The sequence below is a fragment of the Lissotriton vulgaris genome, chromosome 7 (assembly GCF_964263255.1).
Source record: "Lissotriton vulgaris chromosome 7, aLisVul1.2, whole genome shotgun sequence".
Classification (NCBI taxonomy): Eukaryota; Metazoa; Chordata; class Amphibia; order Caudata; family Salamandridae; genus Lissotriton; species Lissotriton vulgaris.
In genome coordinates this window covers 1,704,613,720-1,704,638,533 of record NC_141695.1, presented here as the reverse complement: position 1 = coordinate 1,704,638,533, position 24,814 = coordinate 1,704,613,720, and the positions used below count along the sequence as shown (strand labels likewise).

Sequence of the window (24,814 nt, the reverse complement as noted above, 5' to 3'; positions counted from 1 at the left end):
TTGCTGCAAATAGCCAATCAAATACTGTGAAGGGAGACCTCACCTAAAGTTCACACCCAAAGCTCATCATCTTGTCTTTTTTTTACTGTAGGGAACTGGGCTCTTGTTGCAGTTAAACCCTCTCCCCCCTGTATGTTGCCCCCTTGTTAGCTGCTAGATGCTGATTTTCGACTCTGGTGGTGCAATGAGTTAACTAGACCTCGGTGCCAGGGCTCCTTCCCTGAAACAAAGCAAAGTCTAATTGTGCTACAATTGGCAAAGGACTTTAGCGCCCCTGTCCATCCCTAGTAAATGGTACCCCAGAGGTACTAAAGAGGGTCCCTAAGGGCTGTGGCAGATCTTATGCCACCCTAAGAGACCAGCATACAAATTCCACACAGTCTGCCAGTGCAGGCTGCGTGACATGGTGCAAACCATGAGTGAAAACACTCCTGTGTGTCACGCCCAAGTCACTGCATCTAATATATACAAGTCACCCCTACAGCAGGCCTTTGAGCCCTGAGGCAGTGTGCATTATATTTATGTAGGGAAATATTGCATGCCCTGTGAGGTCTAGTTCTATTACTAGATATTGCAAGTAATCAGAGAAGCCATTTTAAAATCATGTGTTGGACACTTGTGAAAACGAGTTCCCCCAGTTACATGATGGCTTCAATTGCACTAGGGATGTTTGGTATCAAACATCTCGTATTACTGAACCCACATTGATGCCAGAGTTGGATTTATTAATACATGCCCACAGATGGCACCTCAGAGGTCTCCCCAGATAACCTACCAGCTCCTGGTGTGTTGGTTGACTGGTATCTGCCAGCCTAACACCACAGACGAGTATCTGACACCCAAGGGTGACACCCCTTTGCTCCCAAGTCAGAAGCAAAGCCTGCTGGGGAAGAGTGATATACCCCCCTCCCACAGGATGACCTGCTGATTACATTTCGAAGGCAGAAGCTACTTCCTTTGAAATGAGTCTGGCTCCCCTCACGAGACAGGAAGCCGACCCCCTTTGTCCAGAGCCCTTTAGCACCCAGACAGGTGGGAAAATTAGCTAGTAAAGTAGGCATGCACACCACCAGGCTAGTACCACTGCTAAGGTGGCCTAATCTGAGGTGGACACACATTTTCAGAGTTAGCCATCTCTGTGTTGGCAAATGTAGGGATTCTGGGACAGGGTTATGTCCACTTCCCACAGGAAGTGGTCATACAGGTGGCATAGTGACCCCGAGGGAAAGTACACCATTGGCTACTGCCACTCACTCCCCTTAACGCCCCTAAATTGAGTATTCATGTATTTAGGTGACCCCTTGATACCAGATATTACAATTTCAATGGATCAAGAGAAGTAGTGTACAAAGAAGAGTCCTGTCATGAGAACCGAGGAGCATCGACTGACTTGGCGCCAACCCTGCCACCCTGACTGCTGCCTCCAACAATCGTGGAAGTAGCAGACTTGCCCTGCCACTATGCAGTCTCCTAAAAACCAGGAGGGTTGCTATTGCTTCGCCAATTGCCTGAAGAAACTCCCTTGGAGTAGAAGAGCTAGGCCCCTGCAGTCGCAGGCACCAAAGTCGAAGGGTGCTGTTCACCGAGTTGACACCCCCTGGCCAGTATGATGCAGCAGCTCCCCAGAAAGAGGACCCTGCTCTCCTAAAAGTCAGATCCGTCTCTCCCCTGAGTGGGAGGACACCAGGACCAATACCCGGGTACGGGCCCCGTGCAGCAGTCGTACCCAGTTCGGACACCAACGCCGAGGAAGACCGACCTACACATCGAGGAACTTCAGGGAAAGTGAGACTGACAAAGTGAGCTGCCTTGCTGTCCTGTTCGCCCCTCTTCAGCAAAACTAAGGCCAAGACCTGAGCCTGTGACCACCACCACCCGACGCCTTAAAGCACCTATGCATCTGTGCTCCAGAGCCAGAGTCCTAGAAAGGTGATGGTGCCAACGGGGTCCCCAGCCTACAAGAGCCTAGCCAATGCTTGGGTTTTCCCAGACTGGAATTCTAGTCACCACCTGCAGCCTCTTTCTGCAGGCCCCCTCCAACCGCGAGAAACTCCAGCACCGGAACCGAAGCCAAAAGACACCACTGCACCGAGCCCCACATCCTGAGGAGAAGTGGACTAAGGGTGTCCCTGTGTGACCGAGGATCTCAAGTCTCGAGTCCCACTGTGGGTTCCACTGGACTGGTACCCTTGTCTCAGCTTGCAGCCTTTTTGTAACCCGACTGTTCTCCAATTGAAGTGAATGGGCCATCCAACGCCGTGACACACCCGAGGTGACCTGTTGATGTGGCTTTGGACCTTGCCCAATACTCACCTTAATTCCAGAAGAGCAGTCCCGTGAGTCGCTGACAAGTGCCCGAATGCAACACATGTTTTTCCTCCATAGAAGACCAGTACTGATCCAGAAAATGCACTGCGTCCATTTTTGAAAACTAAAAATTAATAACTCGAAAAGTACTTACCAGATTCCGATGATATTGGTATCTAAATTTATATAAAAGTATGTGCTATTTTTAAAAGTTGGAGTTGGGTTTCTTTATTGAGTGGGGTCCAACTTACTGCCTTTGTGTGTGTAATAAATGCTTAGCAGAATCCTATGATATCCCTAACTGTTCGCCCACACTACCACAACATTGAGCATTTAGGGAGTCATTTGTGCCTCTGTAATTCCTTTGGGGTGTGACTGAACTCTTTGCACGATAGACCTCTTTTTGGTTTATCATATAAAGAGCCAGTTTCCTACATTCACAATAAATTTTGAAAGACAATGCAGACAGTATCCTTAATTCAGTGTTACTGGACCTGGTAATGAGCAAATCGCTCTATATGAATGTCCAGAGCATCAATGAACGTTGAGAACACGTTTGTCCTGCTAGGTGCAGATGAATGCGTCACAGATTGGCTGCTCACCTCTTTCACCCGTTCAATCATCTGCAGAAGGTCCGACACCTGGATCAGAGCATCCTCTGCCATCCTCACTGCATTCTGCACTTGTGCATACTGGTCCACAAGGTCTTTGCTCTTTTGCTGAAAAAAAGAGAAAAAGTTCAGGTCTTTTAAGATGGAATGATCACTTCAATGCTACAGAACAAAGAAGTAAATAATACTTCTAGCCATTAATGTTAAGACAGGCTCAAGCTCGATGAGAAGGTTTTCCTGAAAATGAGAGTATGTTGCTGGTGACTGGTGAGGAGTTGGATATGTGCTCTCACCTGACTCTCCTCCAGGCTGTTCTGATTGAGGCCATTTAGGTCGTCCGCCTGCCTGGTCTGGTTCACAGCCTCATTTAGGGCATCCCGCAGGTCCATCAGCTCAGAGCTGTATTGAGACAGGCGATCCTGGATGTCATTCATCAGCTCCTCATTGGCATCCAACTTATCGAACATTTCATTCCTGACCCGATCCAGCACTGCCCAAGGAAGACAAGAAGAGGCTGATGAGTTTCCGGTGCAAGAAGGTTGTGAAATAGGGAGAAACAGGACCTAAAACAAGCTTATAGCAAAACAGACACATAATCAGAATTCAATAAGGCAGCTTCCCACCCAGAAATAGCTTTCTGGCGGTGATATTTGTAAAGCGACTAAAAGAGGGCGTGCCATATGCCAGGAAGGAACGTAGGTGGAAGGACGACGGGGGGTGGGGGGCTCAGTGGACATTCAGAGTAGTATTGCATCTCAACATTTGTGTCAAAGTTCCCAATCTTGGAAAAAAGAGCACTGTCAAAGTGTGAGGGATTGCCTATTACTCGATGACTAGGATGATCCATATATGGAGATTTAATTTAATTTTAATTTAAAAGCTTATAAAGCCCAGGAATCACAATCGAAAGGTATCTCCGCATTGAAGTAGTGCGATGCCAGGGCTACAGACAGTTAAACCACAAAAGAGTTCAGTTTTCAGGAGTTTCCTGAAGCGCAAATGATCATCACAGCTTCAAAGTGTATAGGGTAAAAACTTCCAAAGCTATAGTGCCATATCAGAAAAGGCTTATCCTTAGCTTATGTAGAGTCCTGTAACTTCCTTCACATATACCTCTCCTTGCACATTTAGTATCTACTTGCATGACTGCAGCTTCTAGGGCACATTATCTTTGCAGTTTTTTACAAACCCCTCAAGCCAGCACCATTCCAGGGATAGGCACAGGGAGGCCAAATGAAAATTGGCATTTGCCGCAGTTTGCTCCCTCCATGCTGGTCAATGGACCGGTTTGCGTCTTGCTTCCTATGCCTTCACCTGGACTCCTCATTAAAATGTGACTGCTCAGCTAAGAGCCGATGAACTGAGAGAGCTGGTATCCAGCAACCCTCGTTCTTGGTGCCCACTGACCTCTCGATCATCAACGGGGCACAAATAGGATCACGTATGATGCTAGCGAGGGACTTATTCACAAAAGGACCCAGGCTGCTCGGTGGGCACACCAGTGGCTTGAAGTGCTATAAAACTGTTAAAATGCAATAACATGAGGGCACCCAGTGAAGGCGGCAACACACCTGGATAGTTCAAAGGACAATTTCTTCCTGACTCCAGAGAGGAGTTGCTTGAGCGAAATCATGCCCTCTTATTAATGACTGCCTCAATACATGTCACTAAGACTACTGTTGTGAGTCAGATTATAAACTAATAAATAACTACCAAATGTGTCAAGTGTAATTAAATTGGATTAATCCAATATGACAACTCTAAAATTGAAAAAAAAATTAAATCAGGATTAAGCTCAGTTCATAGTCATGCAAATGCCTTACTGTGTTTTAAATGGAATTATGTTGGCTATTCTATTCAGCCTCTAATGTAATCTTAACAATAACCTTCATTCGGAGTTACGGGACTCATGTACAGTTACCCTAATTGGACTACTCAATGAATTAACTAGTTTCAAAGGCAAATAGGGCTTTCAAGAAATAATCCACTAGCAATGTGAGTTGAGAAACTGGCCGGTGATCAAGCTGGCCTGTGATCAAGTGTTGTTTTTAACTTTGATGTGGCTGTATACAGCCAATCGAGCCATCCCAATACGTTTGGCAACCACGCTGCTAGGAGTGGTGACTCTTGTGAGTGTCATTAATTCAGCCAAAGAAAGCTAAATGTCCTTGATTTAAAGACCTCTTTCTTGGGTAAAAGTTTTAAGTGGACAATCAGGGTTAAAGTGAGGACTAGGTTATGTTAATATCCCTTTTCTAGTGGATGGTCATTAAATAATGAGTATCGGAAATAGATTATTCTCTCAGGCAGATTTGTGAAAACGCAATGCTGATGAATTTAACTGATAATTTCTTTAATTCGGTCATTTATCTGATTCTTTGAACTTTTGATCAAATATTCTGAGAATAAGTAAATGATATAAATGGATTCTGATTTGCAGGTTTACACCAATTTTATAAACTGATAATAACAAACATGTAAAAATAATAATAATAATTTCGATGAAGTCACTGAAGATGAGAACACCTAAAATCTTTTTGGTATTTCCACTAAAGCCCAGGTCTGGAAACAGTGTCCATAGTGACATGGAGTGGTTCCCTCCCTAGCCACTCATGTCTTAAGGCACAAAGGCTGGTGAAACTAGGCCTCCAAGTCATCCTGGTGCAGCTCGAGAAACCACAGTGGCTGTCACCATTATAGGGTGTACTACTAACATTGTGCAAGCCAGGACTGTAGTTATTTTGTTTTGTTTTATCTATTCATTGTGCCACCATGTGCCTGCACTGTCTTGTGCCACACCTGGCTCTTAGAGTTATTTCTCATAGGAAAACCCTGCAAAATGTCTCTTTGGCAGCACCTACCCCATACATTTAAATCCATGTTGAATTCAATTTGCCTATCCCTCAATGAGTTGGGTACCCTCCAATGAAGAGGGCAATTGGGGAAGCTGCCGTACAACCTGCAATGAAGCCTGTGAGAGCAAAACCACCTGTTACAAGAATATCACATGCAAACGGGGATAAGCCCAGAAAAACATTATACCCAAATCTGCTGCATGGAAACACCCTCTACATGGAAGCACCCTGTGCAATTGAACTCACACTTCTTGGCTGCCTTCAGCTCGGTTTCGGCTTCCTCTCTCCGGATATTGAAGTTCAGCTCTTTCATCTCCTTCATCATCCTCTCTATCTCTGCCATCTTCTGACGGAACTCATCTGTTGAGGTGATGTTGGTGCCATCCATTTCTCCGACTCGACTCATCTGGTCTGCGAGGTCTACAAGTTCAGAGATACCACTTGTTATGGCAAAGAGGACAAGGGATCCTCTAAATGGGGTTATGCAAGTTTAGAAATGATGGGCAAATTTAATTTGATTACCTTTCCCACCAATTACAGCTAGGTGCTTACTCAAAACTGTAAATAGGTATGAAGCCGGAGTGCTCAGGGACGGACGGAATATAGTTAAAGATAATATGAAAAAGTATGGGTTTGTGAAGTTACAAAGTTTCTTGCCCACCAACTTTGTGAATATTTTCTTTAAACTTTGAAATCTTTGTGAGTTTCAAGAAGTCTGAGAAGTTGAAAGAAGCAGACAAAATCTTGTACACAGAGTATGATACATTAAGTATGACAGCAAGAATAAAAACTGCATATAACTCCCTTTTTGTGCACAGTATCTTTGCAAAGCATGAATGTGAAGTTGTCAAAATAACTTTAACAAGGTGCAAAGCTTGTCAAATTTGCGGGTAAGACATTTACAGTTTGCGTACCACGATCCTTAACACCGGCACCCCCCCCCCCCCAATTTGCTATTGTCTGCATAGTTAGAGAGTCCTAAATCCTTGCTGTTCAGAGCCACTAAGAGAGGTGAAGGTGAAATGAATATAGAATGGTAATCTAATAACTCTAGATGCCTCGGTGGAGGGCTTGTCCACAAATGATGAATTTGTTTACAGTGTACATATGATGAAAGTGTTGTTTGTCTTGAAAGAGCTTCAACAGCTCCCCTCGACCATTAATCTTAATCCTACTCAAGGCATGGCCACAGGTGCTGTTCTTAACCACTCCCATTGTCACAGCTGTATTTACCTTACCTATAGAATACAGATAAATCAGGCATCAATGTACACCAATACCGAAAAAAATTATGCTATGAAGCGGACTAGATTTAGCCACACCTAGGAAAATTTGAATAAATATATGGGCTTGTCCCTTATGCTTATGTTTCCTTATCACAAATGTGAATAGATTAGAATCAGTGGAAAGTGGCGCAAATAATACAACAAGGAGGATAAACAGGAGCAAAATGTTTCCAGAGGAGGGCACCACATACAACAAGGAAAATCATAGATACTGGTGAAACATCATACAACTAAGAGGGAATCCTAAATCATCTTGCTCTATTTTTTCAAATTAATTTAAAACTCAATTTTTGAACGTGGGATCAATTGTTTCTTTCTTTATCACTAGTGTGATAGAATCAATGTCCAGCTTTGATTCACACTCAATCACTTCACCGACGCTTTTATCAGCTCGTATCGTCCTATTTGCAATTCCGGATTACCCTGCAGCCACTGGTTCTTATGGGTACAGGTAACTTGACTGCTTGCACACTTACCAAGGATGTGCTGGTGAAGGTCCTGGATTTTCTTTAGCAGCTTTTCCGCATTCTCATGGGTGGTTTCTGTACCATGCTTGATTTTGTTGGCTGTTAGGTTGGCCAACGATGCCTAGAAATAAATAAACCTTTTTGAAGAAAGGCTTTTCCATGAAACATATGCAGCAAATCTGAAGCCTGGTCTACATTAAACACTTGCCTAATGATTACATTAAAGACCTGGGGATATATATACACAATACGCTTCCAATCTAATCACCATTAAGCACTTTGCTGCTTACAATATTTCCAGCCTAGGGTTAACCAATTCTATAGTAAAAGTTTGGGAGGATGGTGTTTTGTTTTTCCCTTAAGGATTAGGTTCTTAAGAACTTTTGCAGAGCAATCAACAAGTAAATCAGCCATCCATTATGTGTAAGTGCCTGAGGAGAACGGGATTTTAGGAACGGCAGACAAGGAGAGCCCAGAGAAAGCATACAGGGTGTCGTTGCTGTTTTTTATATTTTCGAAAACGTGTTTCAAGGATTTGCCATGTATGCATTGGCACATGATGTAGCTTACCTTGAATTTGAATGAAACTTTCAGTGGGAGCCAATAAGTCCTTCAAAGTGGGTGTGGCGGGCGAATTACATTGGCCTTGCCAAACAAAAGCGAAGAGTTCTGAACTCTTTTTAATCTTATGACAGACTAAATGTAGGTGATCGAGCATATGGAAGGAGTAGTTTCTTGCCTGTAACTCCAGTTCTGTAGTAGGGGTATCTCCGTTATAGTCCTAATCTTGTGAATAGTCCCACCCATGTGTGTGGACCCCGGAGCAATCAAAATAGTCTCTTAAGTTGTCTTCTTCTGCAGTCCTGCGTAGACACTTAAGAGAAATTCGAAGACAAATAATGCAGCCTAAAACTACAAGGCTACAGCCCGACCCACGAGAAAGGCTCTACCATCGACCTGATCATCTCCAAAGAGGACTCTATCCAACTCGAATCCATCCAACCCTGTGACTGGTCAGATCATCATATTATCACATTCTTTATCAACGAAAAAGTCAAAGTCAACCCGGCGCAACTCTCCAAGCCCAAAGTCTGGAAAAGAGACTCGAAAAAGCTCAACCCAGGCTCTCTGCCCCCTAACAGTTGCAATATCCTACTCCCACCTGCAGGCGCCTCGGACGTCCAAACTCTGACTGACCACTATCTCAACACTATGACCTCTATAATTAATGAGGCTGCACCTATGCAGCTAAAAAGAGTCTCTACTAAAATCTCCAAACCATGGTACGACGGGAGTCTCAACGAAGATAGAAGAGACATGCGAATGGCAGAACGGACCTGGAGATCAGCCCCCTCCGCAATGCACCTAAAAGACTTGAAGAAAAAGAGAAACGCCTACTTCAGGAAAATAAAACGCTCAAAATCGGACTTCTTCAGCCTCCAACTTGACCAAGCAAAAAACCGCCCGAGAAAACTGTTTGAGCTAATCAAATCGCAATCCAAGGAGCAACACCAACCACTCAACACTGGGCGTGAGGCACCCTCCTGTGAAGACTTCGCTGCTTTCTTTATCCAAAAAACTGACAAAATAAAAAGCGATCTCCTGATTGACGCAAGCCTCTACTCCAAACCCAAATGCCTAGCACCCGCTGAACCAAAAAACAATGCTACATGGTCAACCTTTGGCACATACTCGGAAGAAGAAATTGGCAAATTACTCAGCACCCTGAAACCATCCAATCACCTCACGGACCCCCTCCCTGCCTTCGCAGTAAAAGACTTTACCCCTTTGCTTCTCCCTCTCTGGACTAAAATCACCAACAGCTCTCTCCAACAAGGAAGCATACCTGACTCCCTCAAAGTTGGTCAGGTCACACCTCTACTAAAGAAACCAACAGCCGACCCCTCTGATCTCAACAATTACCGTCCCATCACCAATATCCCCACTCTCGCCAAACTGCTGGAAAAATGCGCACAACTACAATTGACTAAACACATTGAGCAATTCGATCTCATCAACCCTCACCAGTCAGGCTTCCGAGCAGGACACAGCACAGAAACTGCTATGACTCACATAATTGACGACGCACTTCAAATGCTAGACCAAAACGACACCTGCCTCCTCATCCTTCTTGATCTCTCCTCAGCATTCGACACCGTTAAACATGAGAATCTACTAGAACTACTAAACACAAGAATGGGCTTATCTGGAACTGTCCTCAAATGGTTCACTTCCTTTCTTCACAACAGGTCGCAGAAATTCAAGAGCAACAACCTGATGTCCTCGCCAATACCTGTAACGCTAGGCGTCCCCCAAGGATCCTCTCTATCCCCAACTTTGTTCAACCTAGTCATGGAACCTCTCACCACCTTGCTACAAGCATCCAATGTACACTTCCACATGTACGCCGATGACACCCAACTTTACCTCAAATTACAATCACCCAATGACATCCTGCTCCTGAACTCAACGATCAGATGCACCCAATCCTGGCTTGCCGACAATCACCTCAAACTCAATGCCCTGAAAACAGAGTTCCTTCTGATCTCACCTCCAGCGAAGATATCCACCACTCAACATTGGCTTAAACTCCTAACTGCACTCAATGTCCAACCCACCATCGTGGACTCAGCAAAATCTTTAGGCATAACACTCGACACCAATCTCAACATGCAGCAACATATCAGCAAGGCAACAAAGGGAGCGAACTTCCAGATCAATACTCTGAGGAAACTTAAACCCTACCTCCCAGCCAAAGACTTCCAAACTGCAGTACAAGCACTAGTCATCCCACAAATTGAATACGGCAGCACCGCCCTCTGCGGACTCCCACTAACTACAACCGCACCACTAAAAGCGTCTCTAAATGCTGCAGCGAGACTCATCACTGGGTCAAAAAAGCACTCCCACATTACCCCTGACTTGAAGTCCCTGAATTGGCTGCCTTTTGAAGCCAGAATACATCTGAAAATCGCCTGCATGACACACAAGGCGGTACACCTAAACTCACCCGGCTACCTTGCTCAGAAATTGACAATCTCTGGGGGAATCAGAAACACGAGAGGCACAAACAATCTTCTGCTGAAACCTCGAAGATTCCGGAAGGAAAAAACATACAAGCGCTCCTTCTCAGGAATGGCGCCTATGATTTGGAACTCACTCCCTCCCGAAACCAGGCTTATCTCCTCCACTACACTCTTTAAAAAAGAAGTAAAAGCTATCCTCATGGCTAAATACACTTGAACTACTATCTCGAACCCTATTAACACCCTGCACTGATCTGTATTACATGCTTGACCCCTTTACTTATTTGTATGAGTTGTCTTATTACTCACATGGTTGGCTTTGCAGTCACCTATTTGTGGCTCAGGGGTTAGAGGCGGCAGACCCGGAAGCTGAGATCGGCCCTGGACCAGGGTTCAATTCCCCGCCTCGGCGGGTCTTGGGCTCAAAAATTCTAAGGACTCGATAATTCTCGCTCCGGTGCCTTCTCGACTCACGGGTTCACACTCTGCGACTCTGGGCAATAGCTTGCTTAATCTCCACAACGGCCCCTCGCGGCGGGATGCCTGGCTTTCACCTTGTGGATACCCTGCCGGGGTTATCTCACAGGGGAATACCAGGACGGGTTCCCTAAGCAAGCGCCGGGAAACCCTTTGTGGGTAGCTGTGCGCTATATAAGCTCAAATACAATACATTATTTGTACTGTGTGATCTATTGATTTACCTAGTTGACTTTGTTCCCTCATGTACCCTTCTATGTAAAGCGCTCTGATATCTGCGAAGATCTTGTTCGCGCTATATAAAACTTTGAAAATAAATAAATAAATAAATACAATGGCCAGCACTTCATCTTGAAGTGAAAAGGATAGCCAAATAATATTAAATTTAACACACTTTGTTAAGTTTCACACTCAGAGAAACTTCCCTTCACAAAAATCCTTTGTAATGATAGAGAGGAAGGGTTGGACAGACAAGCCCCATAGGCTGCCATTATGTGTCTGGAAAAGGGATACCGTGCCTTTAAGGAACTCTCCAGAGACCCTCGGTATCCCAGGATGCACAGCCAAAGGCCTTTTACTTTCAGTTCTTTTTTCCGGCTCCTGCTACCAGGACCCTGGAGCATTAAGGTTTACCTTTTTGGGTATTACTTCAATTTTTGCGGTTTGGGTATTTCACTCGACGTCTGTGGTCCTCCTCTTCCAGTTGCTGTATTTTTTAGCCAGTTTTGTCACCTCTTTTTGTCGAAAATGCCAGCTTTGTTCGACAACTTGCACTTTGAAGGGATAACATTAATGTTTTCATTTTCGGCCGGTGCCAATTATTTCAGGTTTTTATTATATAGCGTTAATCTGACTGACAAATCAGAGCGAGTCATCGAAAATGTATCTTGGGATTCCAGATTCCTTGATCAGTTGAAGGCATTTCTGGAGAGTGGAACATCCCCAAAAGGATTACCTGTTTCTTTTATTCTTTAAGGGGGCGTTTGCGTCCAAGAGAAGTGATTACATTTCACCAGTGTTCGAGTACATACCAGATATAAATTTTTCTTTGAGGCAGAAGATGATGATTTAAAAAAACACTGAGGTTTTATAACCCAACCCCAATGCAGCCTACTGCAGATACAATGTGGAAATGGCCCAAAAAGCTAGTCCGAGAGCCTTGACACACGAACATTACAGCAGCATTAACAATAGCAGCTCACCCTCTCATCCAGAGCACCGATGTCCAGAGCAAGGATCCCAGTTTGATTCTTGAGCCTGTCGGCCTCTTCTCTGGCGGTGTTGATTAGGTTCTGGTACTGAAAGAAAAGGTTCTGGAAAAAACATCAAAGTAGTAAGAAGGATACAAGGTGGAGGAGTGTGTTTATAATTGAAAAAAGACAAGCACTGGAAGCTCCCTTCCCCCATCACGTACTGTCGCATTTTCAATGGAGCTGTTCAAGCCTCCCAGGCGGTTCCAGGCAATGGAGCTAGCACTTAAGTTACCGAGTTGGTCCCGGATCAGAGGGTACATGTCCTCCATTCTGTGCAGGTCTTGCAGCAGAACCAGAACACAGCTGTCACAAGCTGTAAAGGGGGAGAAAAGTCACGTATTTAGCATCTGGGGAACAACAGCAGACAATACAAGAAACTCCGAACTCAGAAGGGCTACACTTAACAAGGGAAATCCAAGCTCTCTTCAGAGATAACTACAGCCACTTAAAGGAGTGTGTAGATCAGTCATTGTTCCCACACAGCCATTACAGATTTATGCATCAACGTCCAGGATTTCCAGGTGCCCGACAATCACCATTCTTCTCTCCAGAAAGTAATGTCTACTCTGGCAGGAACACAATAATCACTAACCCTGAAGCCCCAAGCAACGAATGCACTGTGATTGCTGGTGAATCATATTTACCTCTACTACACAACACCTACTCCGCCCAGGCATGGTCACGCTAGATGCCACACCACCCACTTAAAACTGATCACGTCACTTTCTAGTTACAAAACTTGAGAGGAGAATAGACAGACATACACAGGCAACAGACAAAGAAAAGTTAAAAAAAAAGCATACTTTGTATAAAGACCTACCCTTAGGTCATTACATCACACTGGAGTACAATTCTGTTACTATTTTATTTACTTAATGTAGGAAAGTGCCCCTTTTTGACATGGTCACCCCCACGTATTCTCTGGTATTTGATGCAATGTTTGCAGAAGAGCACTGGGCTCCTGCTGACCAGGTCCCCAGTGCCAGATCTGTTCCCTAAACTGTACAATTGTTTCCCCCAATTGGCAACACCTTTAGCACTCCCTGCTAGTCCATAGTAAATGGTACTCCTGGTACCTATCTATGGCAAGGAGCCTAAAGAGGGGCCCCAAGGGCTGCAGCATATATTGTGCCACCCTAAGGAACCCCTGACCAAACTCATGCCACTGCAGGCTGCTTGCCTTGGTGTAGACGAAAGTGAAAGCACAAAATGGAACACAGCCCTGTGTGCCATGGCTACAGACACTGCTTGCAGGACAGGTAAGTCACCTCTACAGCAGGCCTTACAGTCCTAAGGCAGGGTGCATTATGCTACATCTGTGGACATAACTGGATGAGCTGATCTGGCCCTCTGCTGGCCAGTCCAATTATTGCCAGTACAAGTGACCAGAGAAGCCATTTTAAGTATATGGGCTGGGTACTGGTCAAACACGAGTTTTACATCTACACGAGGGCTTCACTGAAAATAAAGGTATTTGGTGTAGAACATCTTGTATTAATAAACCCACACTGATTCCATTGATGGATTTATTAATACGTGCACCCCTGATAACCTACTAAGTACTAGTGTGATGGCTGACCGGTGTAGATCAGCATGCCACCAGACCAGGTTTGGGCCCCCAGGGGTGACAGCCTATGCTCTTGGGATGTCAGGAACAAAGCCTGCTCAGGAGAGGATGTTTTACAACCCACCAACAGGATGATGTGTAAATTAGCATTCCAATGCAGGGAGCTTCAAAGAGCTCATCATCTTTGGTATGTAAATCTGGCTTCCCTTAGAAGTGAGGGATTCCAACCTCTCCACCCCCCCCGCCCCCACCCATCCCGACCAGGGCCAATTTGGCACCTGGACAGGTGGGAAAATTAGTAGTCAGAGAGGAGTCTCCACCCTCCGGCTAGTTCCACCCCTAAGGTGGCCTATCTGATGTGGATGTAAAATGTAATAGTCTTTCAACTTGGGGACAGGGTTCTGCCCACTTCCCACAGGCAGTCATTATATAGGGTCATAGTGACCCCAGCGGTAAGTAGCCCATTGACTACTACCCTACACTCTCCTAACACCCCTAAATCTAGTATTAAGGGGAGACCCTGGCACTAGCAAATCAGTTCCTGCTGACCTGAAAGAAGACAATAGACCCTGAAGAGCTGCAAAAGCAAGAACAGAGGAGCAGCTACTGACTTGACATCAACCCTGCTGGCCTGCCTGTTGTCCTCGACCATTGCACCAAAGTGGACTGCTGCTGAACCTCCAAAAGCCTGGGAGGACTGCGAGCATTTCTCCCAAAAAAACAGGAACCCCTGTGGAGTTGTGGAGCTTCTTCCCTGCATCCTGCAGGCACCCCAATAGACCTGTGAGGTCTCTGGACCACCAAAACCTGACACCGGAAAGCACCACTGCTCCCGAGCCGCCTAGCCCAAGTCGAAGTGGGCCAACAGTACCAGCATGGTCCCCGACCCTCCAGAGATGAAGCCTACCTTGGGTTTGCCAACTTTCGACTTCCCGCCACTGCCTGCAGCCTTTTGTGCAGGCCACCCTCTACCGCCACTGTCTCCGGTGACCAAGCCCCCTATGATCCGACGCCTCAGAACACCTCTGCACCAGCCCACCCGATAAAGTAGAGGACCAAAGGTGTCCTTGTGTCCCCGAGCATCCTGAGATATGAGCCCACTTGGTGGTTCAGCCCGACTGGCCTTCTAGTCCCTGCCTAGAGACTTAGTGACCAAACCGATGCCCATCGACTTACACGGGGGCACCCGCCACTGTATTGCATCTCTGCACCCAGCCGCCGCTCTGCTGCCCCAGGTGACCTATTGGTGCTGCCTTGGACCTTGCCCCATGCTCACCTCAAGTCCTGGAGATTAGTCCCGTAAGTCGCTGTGAAGTACCGGTTTGCAGCTTTTTTGAAAACTATAAACATTTCTATCTCGAAACTCACTTTACTGATTTTCATGATCTTGTCGCCAAATAGTATATAAAGATAAGTGCTATTTTTATGAATTGGTGTGGATCTCCTTATTGAGTCGTATACATAATTTATTGACTATTGTGTGTATTTGCAGACTCCTCTCTGATAAACCTAAGGCTGCTCAATCACCCTATCATCTAGAAGAGCACCTTGGGAGTGTCCACTTATAATGGATACCTGTAATCTTGCACAGTATACCTCTTTTTGGTATACTATGTAAAAAGCCAGCTTCCTAAACTTGAAATAAGCATCACAGGTGGCTAGCAGAGTCCAATGCCAGTGACAGATATTCAGAAAGAAAGTATCATTGCAGACAGTGACTCTACTGTCACAAACTCTATGGCTATGAACAAAACTCAGTTTTTTACCTGGAATGCAACATTCAGCATCCTTATTTTGTTATCTCTTGGTTTTGTTGTTAGCATTATGACTAATTTCAAGACAACATACCATTGTAGATAATCATAGCTCTAAATAAACCCTGGGTCCCCGATTCTGACTATGAGGCAGGCTAGCCCCGATCTAATCCCCCTCCCCCCAACCAATCCGTGAGCAGAGAGGGCCAGGACACTGAATTACTTACGTTCACACTTGACGAGATCAGGCCCTTGGGAAACAGGGATAGCGTGCTGTTGAAGGCATGTGTCACACTGCTTCCCAGTCAGCCCTTCTGTGCACTTGCATTCTCCAGTGCGAGGGTCACAGGAGCCACCCTTACACACACACTCTGTGAGAAGACAAAAAGCAAAATATGTTTATCAAAGGAAGGTAATAGCATCACAAAATTGCCACTGGGGGTAATGTTTCATTCACATTGTTCTTTCACCCCTATGTCTGTTGTGTGTATCTGCCAGAGATCCTGTTTAACATCCAAGTGCAATTGTGAGGGTTCCTCTATCCAGAATCGTTTTATACTTGCTTAATAGGGGGTTGTCCATGTTTTGGGAGATATGTGATTGGAACATGAAACACAAACTGTTCAGAATTGCCCTTTCTTTGTCAATGAGAGCAAATCAAAACGCGAGTGGTAAGGGTGGAGCTGTGAAATATGTAAAGGTGGAGATAGCAAAGAGAAAGTATTTTTAAAATCCCACAAATCATAAATCACTGTCCAAGTTTGGGGACAGCCAGGATAATAACTGAGGCTAAGGGGATGCACTGAGCTACAACAGGTGGGGTTAAAACCAGAGACAAATGGACCCAGTGGTCTTCCTCCGATAATGCGGTCTGTTAATCCTACCATTTCTTTCGGTCAGGGCCTCCAAAGACCACCCAGTAACTAAACACCATACTAAGCACCATATCCTTTTAGGAACCCAAAATAAATGAACAGCTGGAACTAGGGGGGCTTCAAATTCACGGACACAGAAATTAAGGTTGATACCAGTCCCATATGGAGACTTACTACATGACATACGAGTATCTCTGATGCTCTTGTGAGCCCACCTCTAACTGCACGTATGAGGGGGTGGGCTGACCTAGCCAGAGAGACAAGCCATCTCCAAGGATCCTGTCCTCTAGAATCAATTTTATGTCTGAATGGATTAACATCAAATGCCAGAGAAACACTCAGCTGCCACCCAGGAAGGGGAAGTATTTCAGGACAGGCGAGGGACATGTGATGGGGCTAAAGTGTAATCAGAATGTCTTCTGAGGCAAGGATTCAAGTCTAAACAAACATACAACTTGGGGTTATTTGGTTGCTTCTCACCACTCAAAAGGCCTGAAAGACTAAGAATATAAGGGTGTTGTTGAATACCTCTGGCATTTACTGTGATACACCTCAAGATCACATGACTTCTCTTTCTGTGATATAGTTTCAAATATTTGCAAATGTTATGTTCACGGCATCTATGTTACTCACTTGTGCAGCCACTAGCATCAAAACCCCAGTACCCAGGGGCACACTGCTGGCAGCGGGGGCCTCCTACACCCGGCTTGCAGCTGCACTGGCCTGTCAGAGAGTTGCAGGTTGGGCCCATTGATGCCACATCACAGTCACACCTCTGGCAGCCGGTGCACCCATCAAAGCCAAAGTATCCATCCTAGGGGCAAATAATAGCAAGTTAAAGTTTGATTCATTACATTTATTTTTGTATAGTACAGGTGCAACAAGACACATCGTTGGAGCACTGGCAAGACTTGGTGTGCCGGAAGGAATGAATGGACACAAACAGGAGGGCTTATACTGGGTGGCACAAGTTCATATGGTTAACGAAATTAGTGGGTTTTGAAGAGTTTGTTGCGTTGTCTGCAGTCTTGCGAGATGAAGAGACAATGGCAGGGAGATCGAAAAGGTGTCCGCCCTTGAGCGGTCAAGGACTTTCCCCCAAACCACTTGCCGATCTCGGAGCACCGAGAACGGCCATTGGAATACTGCCCATAGAGGGTTGGCTGTTGGGAAAGGGAGTACCAATTTGGAAAGGTGCTGAGGAGTGATAGTGTGCAGAGCATGGAGGACAAAGCAGAGTTTTGAAATGGAGTCTCAGGTCAACAGGCAATCAGTGAAGCAACTTCAGTACTGACGGTTATAACGTTTTCTCAAGATGAAGAAATGTAACAAGCAAGTTGTGCGCTGAGCTAGCGTGTTTAGGTGGGATGCCCCAAACAGATAAAGTTGCAGTAGATGATGCAAATAGGAAAGAAGGATATTAGGAGGTAATTCCACAGCAAAGGTAGAAGCAGTCGAATGAGCAGAAGGCAATGAAACGTTCTTCGTTGCACAGTTAAGTGGCAAAGCAGACTCAAAGAGAAGTCACAGCTTTCTGATCTTAATTGGAACACTCTTGTTCATAGATGTTTGTATCAGGAGTACCCCATAAGCCTATAACTGTCTTAACTGCAGCAGACAGCTGCTGTTGAAGATATGTTGTCTACAATAAAATACATTGATTGGAGTTTGAATCAGCCCCTTGCTTATGACTGAATAGCTATCTTTTCTCACTCTGCTTCTACACAATGGCTTTCCTCCCTATTTTGTGTTCCTTTCGATCTTGAAAGAGCTCTTTATCAGTTTAACTGGACGAATTGCATCCTTCCACTGCTGATGTGTGGGGACATACCTTATTTTTATTTTAGAAGCCCAGGGGAGTGCAAAACATTCCTAGCTGCTCTCTTCCCTGCCCCCCTCGCTTTTTGCAAGGGTCTGGCAGCTACATACTGCTAATGAGCCACTTGCTTTTTCCAATTTGCTTCTGCGCTTTTAACTGAAGTCTACATTAAGGCCCTCCCACATTCTTCTTTAAAACAAAATAATTTTTTTCCAAAAATGCTTGGCAGGTGTACTCTGCTATCAGGGTTCTTGCTTCTCCCATTTGCGTGGTATTCAGTGTATACTATTATTTTTAATTTACTCTTCTCTTATGGCCACCCAAGCAGTAAATTGAATTAATTATAAAGCATATACAAAATTAGTCCAAAATATCAACATGCATGAGCATGGTGGCTGCCTTAAAATGATTATTTCTTGCATTGAGAAACATCATTCATTGATGGCCACTGCATAAGAGTGAACACAGTAGCTGTCTTGAAATGAATTTTATTGTTTTAAGAAAAAACATGCAAGATGGATGCCACACACCTGTTCTCATGTAGCAGTTGTCTTGGAATTAGGAACAGTCACCCCAAGACAGCTGTCATACCCTGCGTGTGCCAGCCATATATGGGGGAAAACATGCACTGACAAAGTCCAGAGATGTCATGGGCGAGGCCTACTAGCTTTGCAAATGCTTGTTGCTTTATTGAATCTGTGAAATCTGCTCTTTAAGCACTGGTGCAGTCAGTAGTTTCTAGGCAATATCCTAGGAGGGGGTCTGCCGTTTACCGGTGTCCCGGGGCCAATATATACAGGTGCACCTCAACTGCATAACTAATGGTTTTATCGAAAGTTTGGTAGACAGGAAACTCTGTCAACCCATGGCGGGCATCCTGTTAGCCGTATACGAAGTGTCACAGGCTATAAAGCACTTGTAATACGGAATACGGGACAACCACCACATTTGTGAGTGAGCATCCCGAGTGCCAAACTCTACATAAGGGCCCAAGTGACATGGCTCATAGCTTACTCTAAGTCACCAGTCATAAGCAGTCCAAATAACCTGACGGGGCCTGTAACAAGGGTTATGCAGTGCATCAGAATTACAAGTGATAAATACCTTATGCCCCATTTGCTCTTTTCCCATTTCAGATGCAAAAAAAAAAAGCTGAAATCACAAGAAGAGAAACCTGTCCAAATAATTCATGGAATTTAGGGCTGAAATACAGATGTCTCCACTTATTTCCAATTTCTCATGGTCCTTCTTTCGTTAGTCCTCTAATTCTGCATCCTAGACTTACTGCTGTCCTTGTATCAGTAACTATGTGAGAATTTACTGCATTGTAAATCAGATTCACATGTATTGAGGACCAAGGAGGTGGAGGGGTTTAGATTCAATGTGACATAGCTGCAGGAGCTGTACACAACAGCAGAGATGCAAGGATACGCCCCGGCTGTCTCCATGCCACAATTGGTAAACAACAGGATCACTGCATCAGCCAGTATACACACACTCAATCACTGCTGCATTCCAACTGCATCAACACAGTAAGATCAACACATTAAACAGGTCAGCATGCATACTTTACCTGGCACTGGTCACAGCGAATCCCACTCACTCCTGCCTTGCACAAGCAACGCCCACTCCTGGGGTCGCACGAGCTTGTACCACAAGGAGAACAGTCACACTCTGGAAAAAGAGAAAACAATAAGTACTCAACGGTACCTATATTGATGATCACTCTCGTCTCCTGAATGACCAACTTCTAAAGACTTTACAATAATAATTGAGCAGAATACTTTTGAATGACAACTTTTTGAGGATGAATTTGTTGTGATATACTAATAGAATGTTGAAAGGTTGTCCCATTGCCTGGACCAAAATATGTATATTACAGGAAGAAAGGATCAGATTTTAGACTCAAAAGTGGAATGCGCACCATAATAGTGGGAATGTTCCCTAAGCAAGATTAATTATAGCTGTTCACAGTGTTTGAAGCAAGGTATCAGGGTGCAATTATGAAGATCCAAACGAGCAGCTGATCAACACTGTTCTTTTGTGTGAAAGGAGGAAGGTCTGGTTCTCTATTCTGTGTTTTGACTTGAATTTTTACAACCTAACTTAACTGTGAAGCAAAAGGCCACTGTTCACAGCAATAAGGGGAAGTAGAAATAATGTGGTCACATAGGAGGATAGAATGTGTCGGGATAAGGTACAACAGGAGGGAGAAAGGAGAATTTCTACTACCAGGTCAACAGGAATCAATGTGCCTACTAAGTTCTAGGTCACAAATTCCACTTTTTTTAGCAAAAGGGTAACAAGGAAAGATGGCGCTTGCTCTGATGTGCTGGCTCAGATCATCTTTGAATATTTACAGAAAAAAAAGATGATAAATCATTTTGTTTTAAGGAATCTCCTTTCAGGAGATTGAAGACAATTGCATTGAACAAGCACTGTCAAGGCTATAGGTTGTGCGCTGCCGACTGGCCTATAGATTTTACCAGTGTTTGTTTAGTTTTGAAATATTTTTGTAAAATGTTTTTACACCAACCATTCAGAAATGTCCATCCCCATGACTGAATTCACGCGCATGCATATGCGGCCTTCTTTGGAATGTTTTTCAAGTTCATTCATAGATTGGCAAAAATGCACATGCAGCCAAAAATAGACATGCTTGAGGCCCATGTTCACTCCAGGGTGGCCATCTTCCAACCATGTTAAATCCCATTCAAATTCACCCCATGCAGGTTCCCCCATGGACTGCAGAAAGATACAAGTGGTGACAAGAGCAGTGTCATGTCCTAGCAAAGCTTAAAAAAGAAAACTTCTTTTATTTTTAAACATGGACATATTGGGTCCAAGTACCTAGCACTAAGGGGTTCAAATTTCTGTGTGGGTAATGACATTGTCCTTTGGCAGAATGCCATCACTCATTTAATTATAACCAATGACTGAAGTGGGCTGATCCATTGCCCCATTACGTAGTGGACTGAAGAAAAAGGCGAATGACAATACAACAGACCAATGGATGACGGAAAGCCCGTATAGGCACATAAATATATAAAACTGTATTAAAATCAAAAGTTCTGAATTAATGTCAAACATAACAAAAGCATCTGAAATTTTTTTTCAATGTTGTGCGATGTAATCTAAATCCTAACACACACATCCCTCATTGTGGTGTTAACTTGTTTGGAAAAAAAAAGAGCAAACTGCTATCAATTATTACAAACTGGACTTTGAAATCATAGTTCAATCCCAAAATTATCTGGTATCTGTAAACATAACCAGCTACAGAATTAGCCTCTGGCAAATCAGAAAACATCTACAAGAAGAAAGGATGCTCAGGAACAGCTCTGGGTCTTGGCGAGCAAGCAGCTGCTCCCTCATGCAAGCATGCTAAGATTAAGATATACTCTTTCATTGGCCACCAAAATGTATTGTTCTGATTTATCACTCGAAGAGTACTGGCTGCTCAAGCATTCATGTTGAAAGTTGTGAACTCTTAGAGCACAAGTACAGAGCAGAATACCCCTGCATGTGGAGCAACACTTACTGCTGCAGTTTTTGGCCACAACGGCATCGCCATAGTATCCAGGAGCACAGAGCTCACAACGTGGTCCTGCTGTGTTAAACATGCATCCAACGCACACCCCCGTCCGGGAATCGCAATCATTGAACAACGCGTTGCTGTCTGTGTTCCCACTGCAGTTGCAAGGCTGGCAGGTGCTGCCAATCACCATCGGGTTGCCATAGTAACCTGGTGCACACCTTTGAGAATAGTAACAATTGATTATTTCACCAAATCAAAAGCCAGAGAAAGAGAACGTAAAGAAAAGATAAAGCGAAGGACAGAAGTGTTTGAGATTACCTTTCACACTGGGCACCCGCATAGCCGGGGTTGCAGAAGCACTGCGTCATTGACCCCTTCTGGACACATCCCATAGCAAAACTTAAGGAAAGAAAATGGGTATCATGAGTGACCTCAAAACCAAAACTTATACTTCAAAGAAAAACTTCTTGCAACGTCCACTCCAAAAAATAGATGGCAGGAGGGTGCACAGCATGAGAATCTACAGCCACACATGCTACAAACAGAGTTCCCACTGTGAAGGAAGAGAAGGAGTAGTTTCTTACCTGTAACTCCAGTTCTATAGTAGGGATATCTCTGTTATAGTCATAATCTAGTGAACAGTCCCGCCCATGTGCGTGGACCCCGGAGCAATCAATTCTCTTAAGCTGTCTTCTGTGCAGTCCTGCATAGACACTTAAGAGAAAGTTAAAGACAAATAATGCAGCCTATACCTACAAGGCTACCCTGTCAAGTACTTCAACTAGAAATGCAAAGGATATTCCACCAATATCAAATTTAACCCAAACTGCTAAATTTCACCCAAATAGAAACTTCCCCTTCACAAACTCCTTGGAATGATAGAGAGGAAGGGATGGACAGACAAGCCCCCATAGGTGGCCATTATGTGTCTGGAAAAGGGATACCGTGCCTTTAAGGAACTCTCCAGAGACCCTCGGTATCCCAGAATGCACAGCCAAAGTCCTTTTACTTTCAGTTCTTTTTGAAGGTGTATAAAGCAAGGCCTGTAGCATACAGTACAGTACCATTTTCTCCACCAGGGAGGAGGGCGGGCGGGCGCTTATGACTATAACAGAGATTCCCCTACTACAGAACTGGAGTTACAGGTAAGAAACTACTCCTTCTGTAGTAGGGGATCTCTGTGTATAGGCATAATCTAGTGAATAGAATGACAAGCCCATCCCAACAACTAATCCGGCGGTGGAGAAAAAAAAGAGCACACCACTGCTGTGCAAACAGATTTCTTAACGAAGCCTGCCCAACCTGAGCATCTGCTCTGGCATCAGAGTCCAGACAGTAGTGCTTAGCAAAGGTATGGACCGACTTCCACGTGGCAGCCCTGCAGATATCTGCAATGGGAACATTACGTAGCAAAGCCGTCGTAGCCGCTTTGGCCCTGGTGGAATGAAACTTAGGCTTACCCCCTAAGGTCTTATTAGCCTTTTGGTAACATAACTGGATAAAGGACACAATCCGCCTAGAGATGGACTGTTTAGAGGTAGCAAGACCAGTCCTGACCGACCCATAGTTGACAAACAATTGGTCTGACCTACGAATATCCTTGGTCTTATCCAGATAGAATTTCAACACCCTTCTGACATCCAGGGAATGAAGAGATCTTTCCGCTGGAATGGAAGGGTTCTGGAAAAACGTAGGTAAAGTTATAGTCTGATTAACATGAAAATCAGAGATCACCTTAGGAAGGAACTTAGGATGAGTACCTTGACGAGGATGTTCTCGAGGCCAACCTCCTCTCAGACGAGCGCCGGCGCCGCCTCGACCGTGGGCTCGTGGATGCAGAAGACAGGCTGACCACTGAGGCATGGGACACAGTCCTGGCCCTTGATTGCCCCCTCGACATGGATTTCTCCTTCCTCGACCTCTTTTTCGACGTTGAACGTCTCGACGTCGATACGTCCCTCGATGTCGACCCTCTTCTCCTCGACGTCGAACATCGAGTCGACCTCGACGTCGAACGGTGGTGTCGCCTCGACGGCGAGCGCCGGTGCCTCTTGGACCCATCTCGACATCGATGGAGTCCCGACGTCGATGAGGTCCTCGACGTCGACCTCGTCCGAGGTTTCGACGTTAGTCCCCTCGACTTTGAACGGCGACGTTGCTTCGACCCAGAGCCCTGGGGCGACGGGGAGCAGATGGTGGTCATTCCTCTCGACGCCGACGTCGAGGCCATCGACGACGATGGAGATCTGTGCCTTTTCCTGGCCTTTTCTTGATTGGGGAGCCCCCTAGAGACCGAAGCACGGGCAGAGGACGAAGACAGAGTCCCTCCATGCCCAGACCCACCTGGTTCATGATGTCTCCTTAGTTCTTCCAGGCCTTGGAGACAAATTTTCTCCCTGTCCCTCAGGGTCCTCCTGGAGAAGGATTGACAAATCTCACATTCTTTAGGGGCATGGGAGGAAGAGAGACAGAGGATACACACTCTGTGAGCGTCCAATGTAGCCTTTTTCCTGGCACACTCAGGGCACTTGTCGAATAAAGCTGGAATATTCGACAAAAGAGTGGACAAAACTGGCCAAAAGCCCCAGCAAAAGGAAGAAGAAGAAGCAGTCAGATGTCGAGTGAAACACTCAAAACACTTGAAGTGCCAAAAAAATGAAAAACACCCAAAAAGGGAGGGCTCAATGCTCCAGGGTCCTGCTAGCAGGAGCCGGAAAAAAGAACTGAAAGTAAAAGGACTTTGGCTGTGCATTCTGGGATACCGAGGGTCTCTAGAGAGTCACTTAAAGGCACTGTATCCCTTTTCCAGACACATAATGGCAGCCTATGGGGGCTTGTCTGTCCATCCCTTCCTCTCTATCATTCCAAGGAGTTTGTGAAGGGGAAGTTTCTCTTTGGGTGAAACTTAGCAGTTTGGTTTAAATGTGATATTGGTGGAATATCCTTTGCATTTCTAGTTGAAGTACTGGACAGTGTAGC

At 45.0% G+C, this 24,814-nt stretch overlaps 1 protein-coding gene across 2 annotated transcripts in view; it reads right to left on the bottom strand.

Annotated features, from left to right (window-relative positions):
• Positions 1–24,814, bottom strand: part of LAMA5 (laminin subunit alpha 5) — a 398,257-nt gene that overhangs the window by 94,091 nt on the left and 279,352 nt on the right. For both annotated transcript variants that reach the window (XM_086932859.1, XM_086932860.1), the window contains exons 44-54: positions 22,154–22,234; positions 21,839–22,053; positions 19,871–19,971; positions 17,112–17,292; positions 15,831–15,974; positions 12,444–12,595; positions 12,232–12,342; positions 7,536–7,647; positions 6,020–6,193; positions 3,212–3,408; positions 2,910–3,026 (exon numbers count right to left, since the gene is read on the bottom strand). In XM_086932859.1, the coding sequence (XP_086788985.1) occupies positions 2,910–3,026; positions 3,212–3,408; positions 6,020–6,193; positions 7,536–7,647; positions 12,232–12,342; positions 12,444–12,595; positions 15,831–15,974; positions 17,112–17,292; positions 19,871–19,971; positions 21,839–22,053; positions 22,154–22,234 (1,585 nt within the window). The remainder of the gene's footprint in view (positions 1–2,909; positions 3,027–3,211; positions 3,409–6,019; positions 6,194–7,535; positions 7,648–12,231; positions 12,343–12,443; positions 12,596–15,830; positions 15,975–17,111; positions 17,293–19,870; positions 19,972–21,838; positions 22,054–22,153; positions 22,235–24,814) is intronic.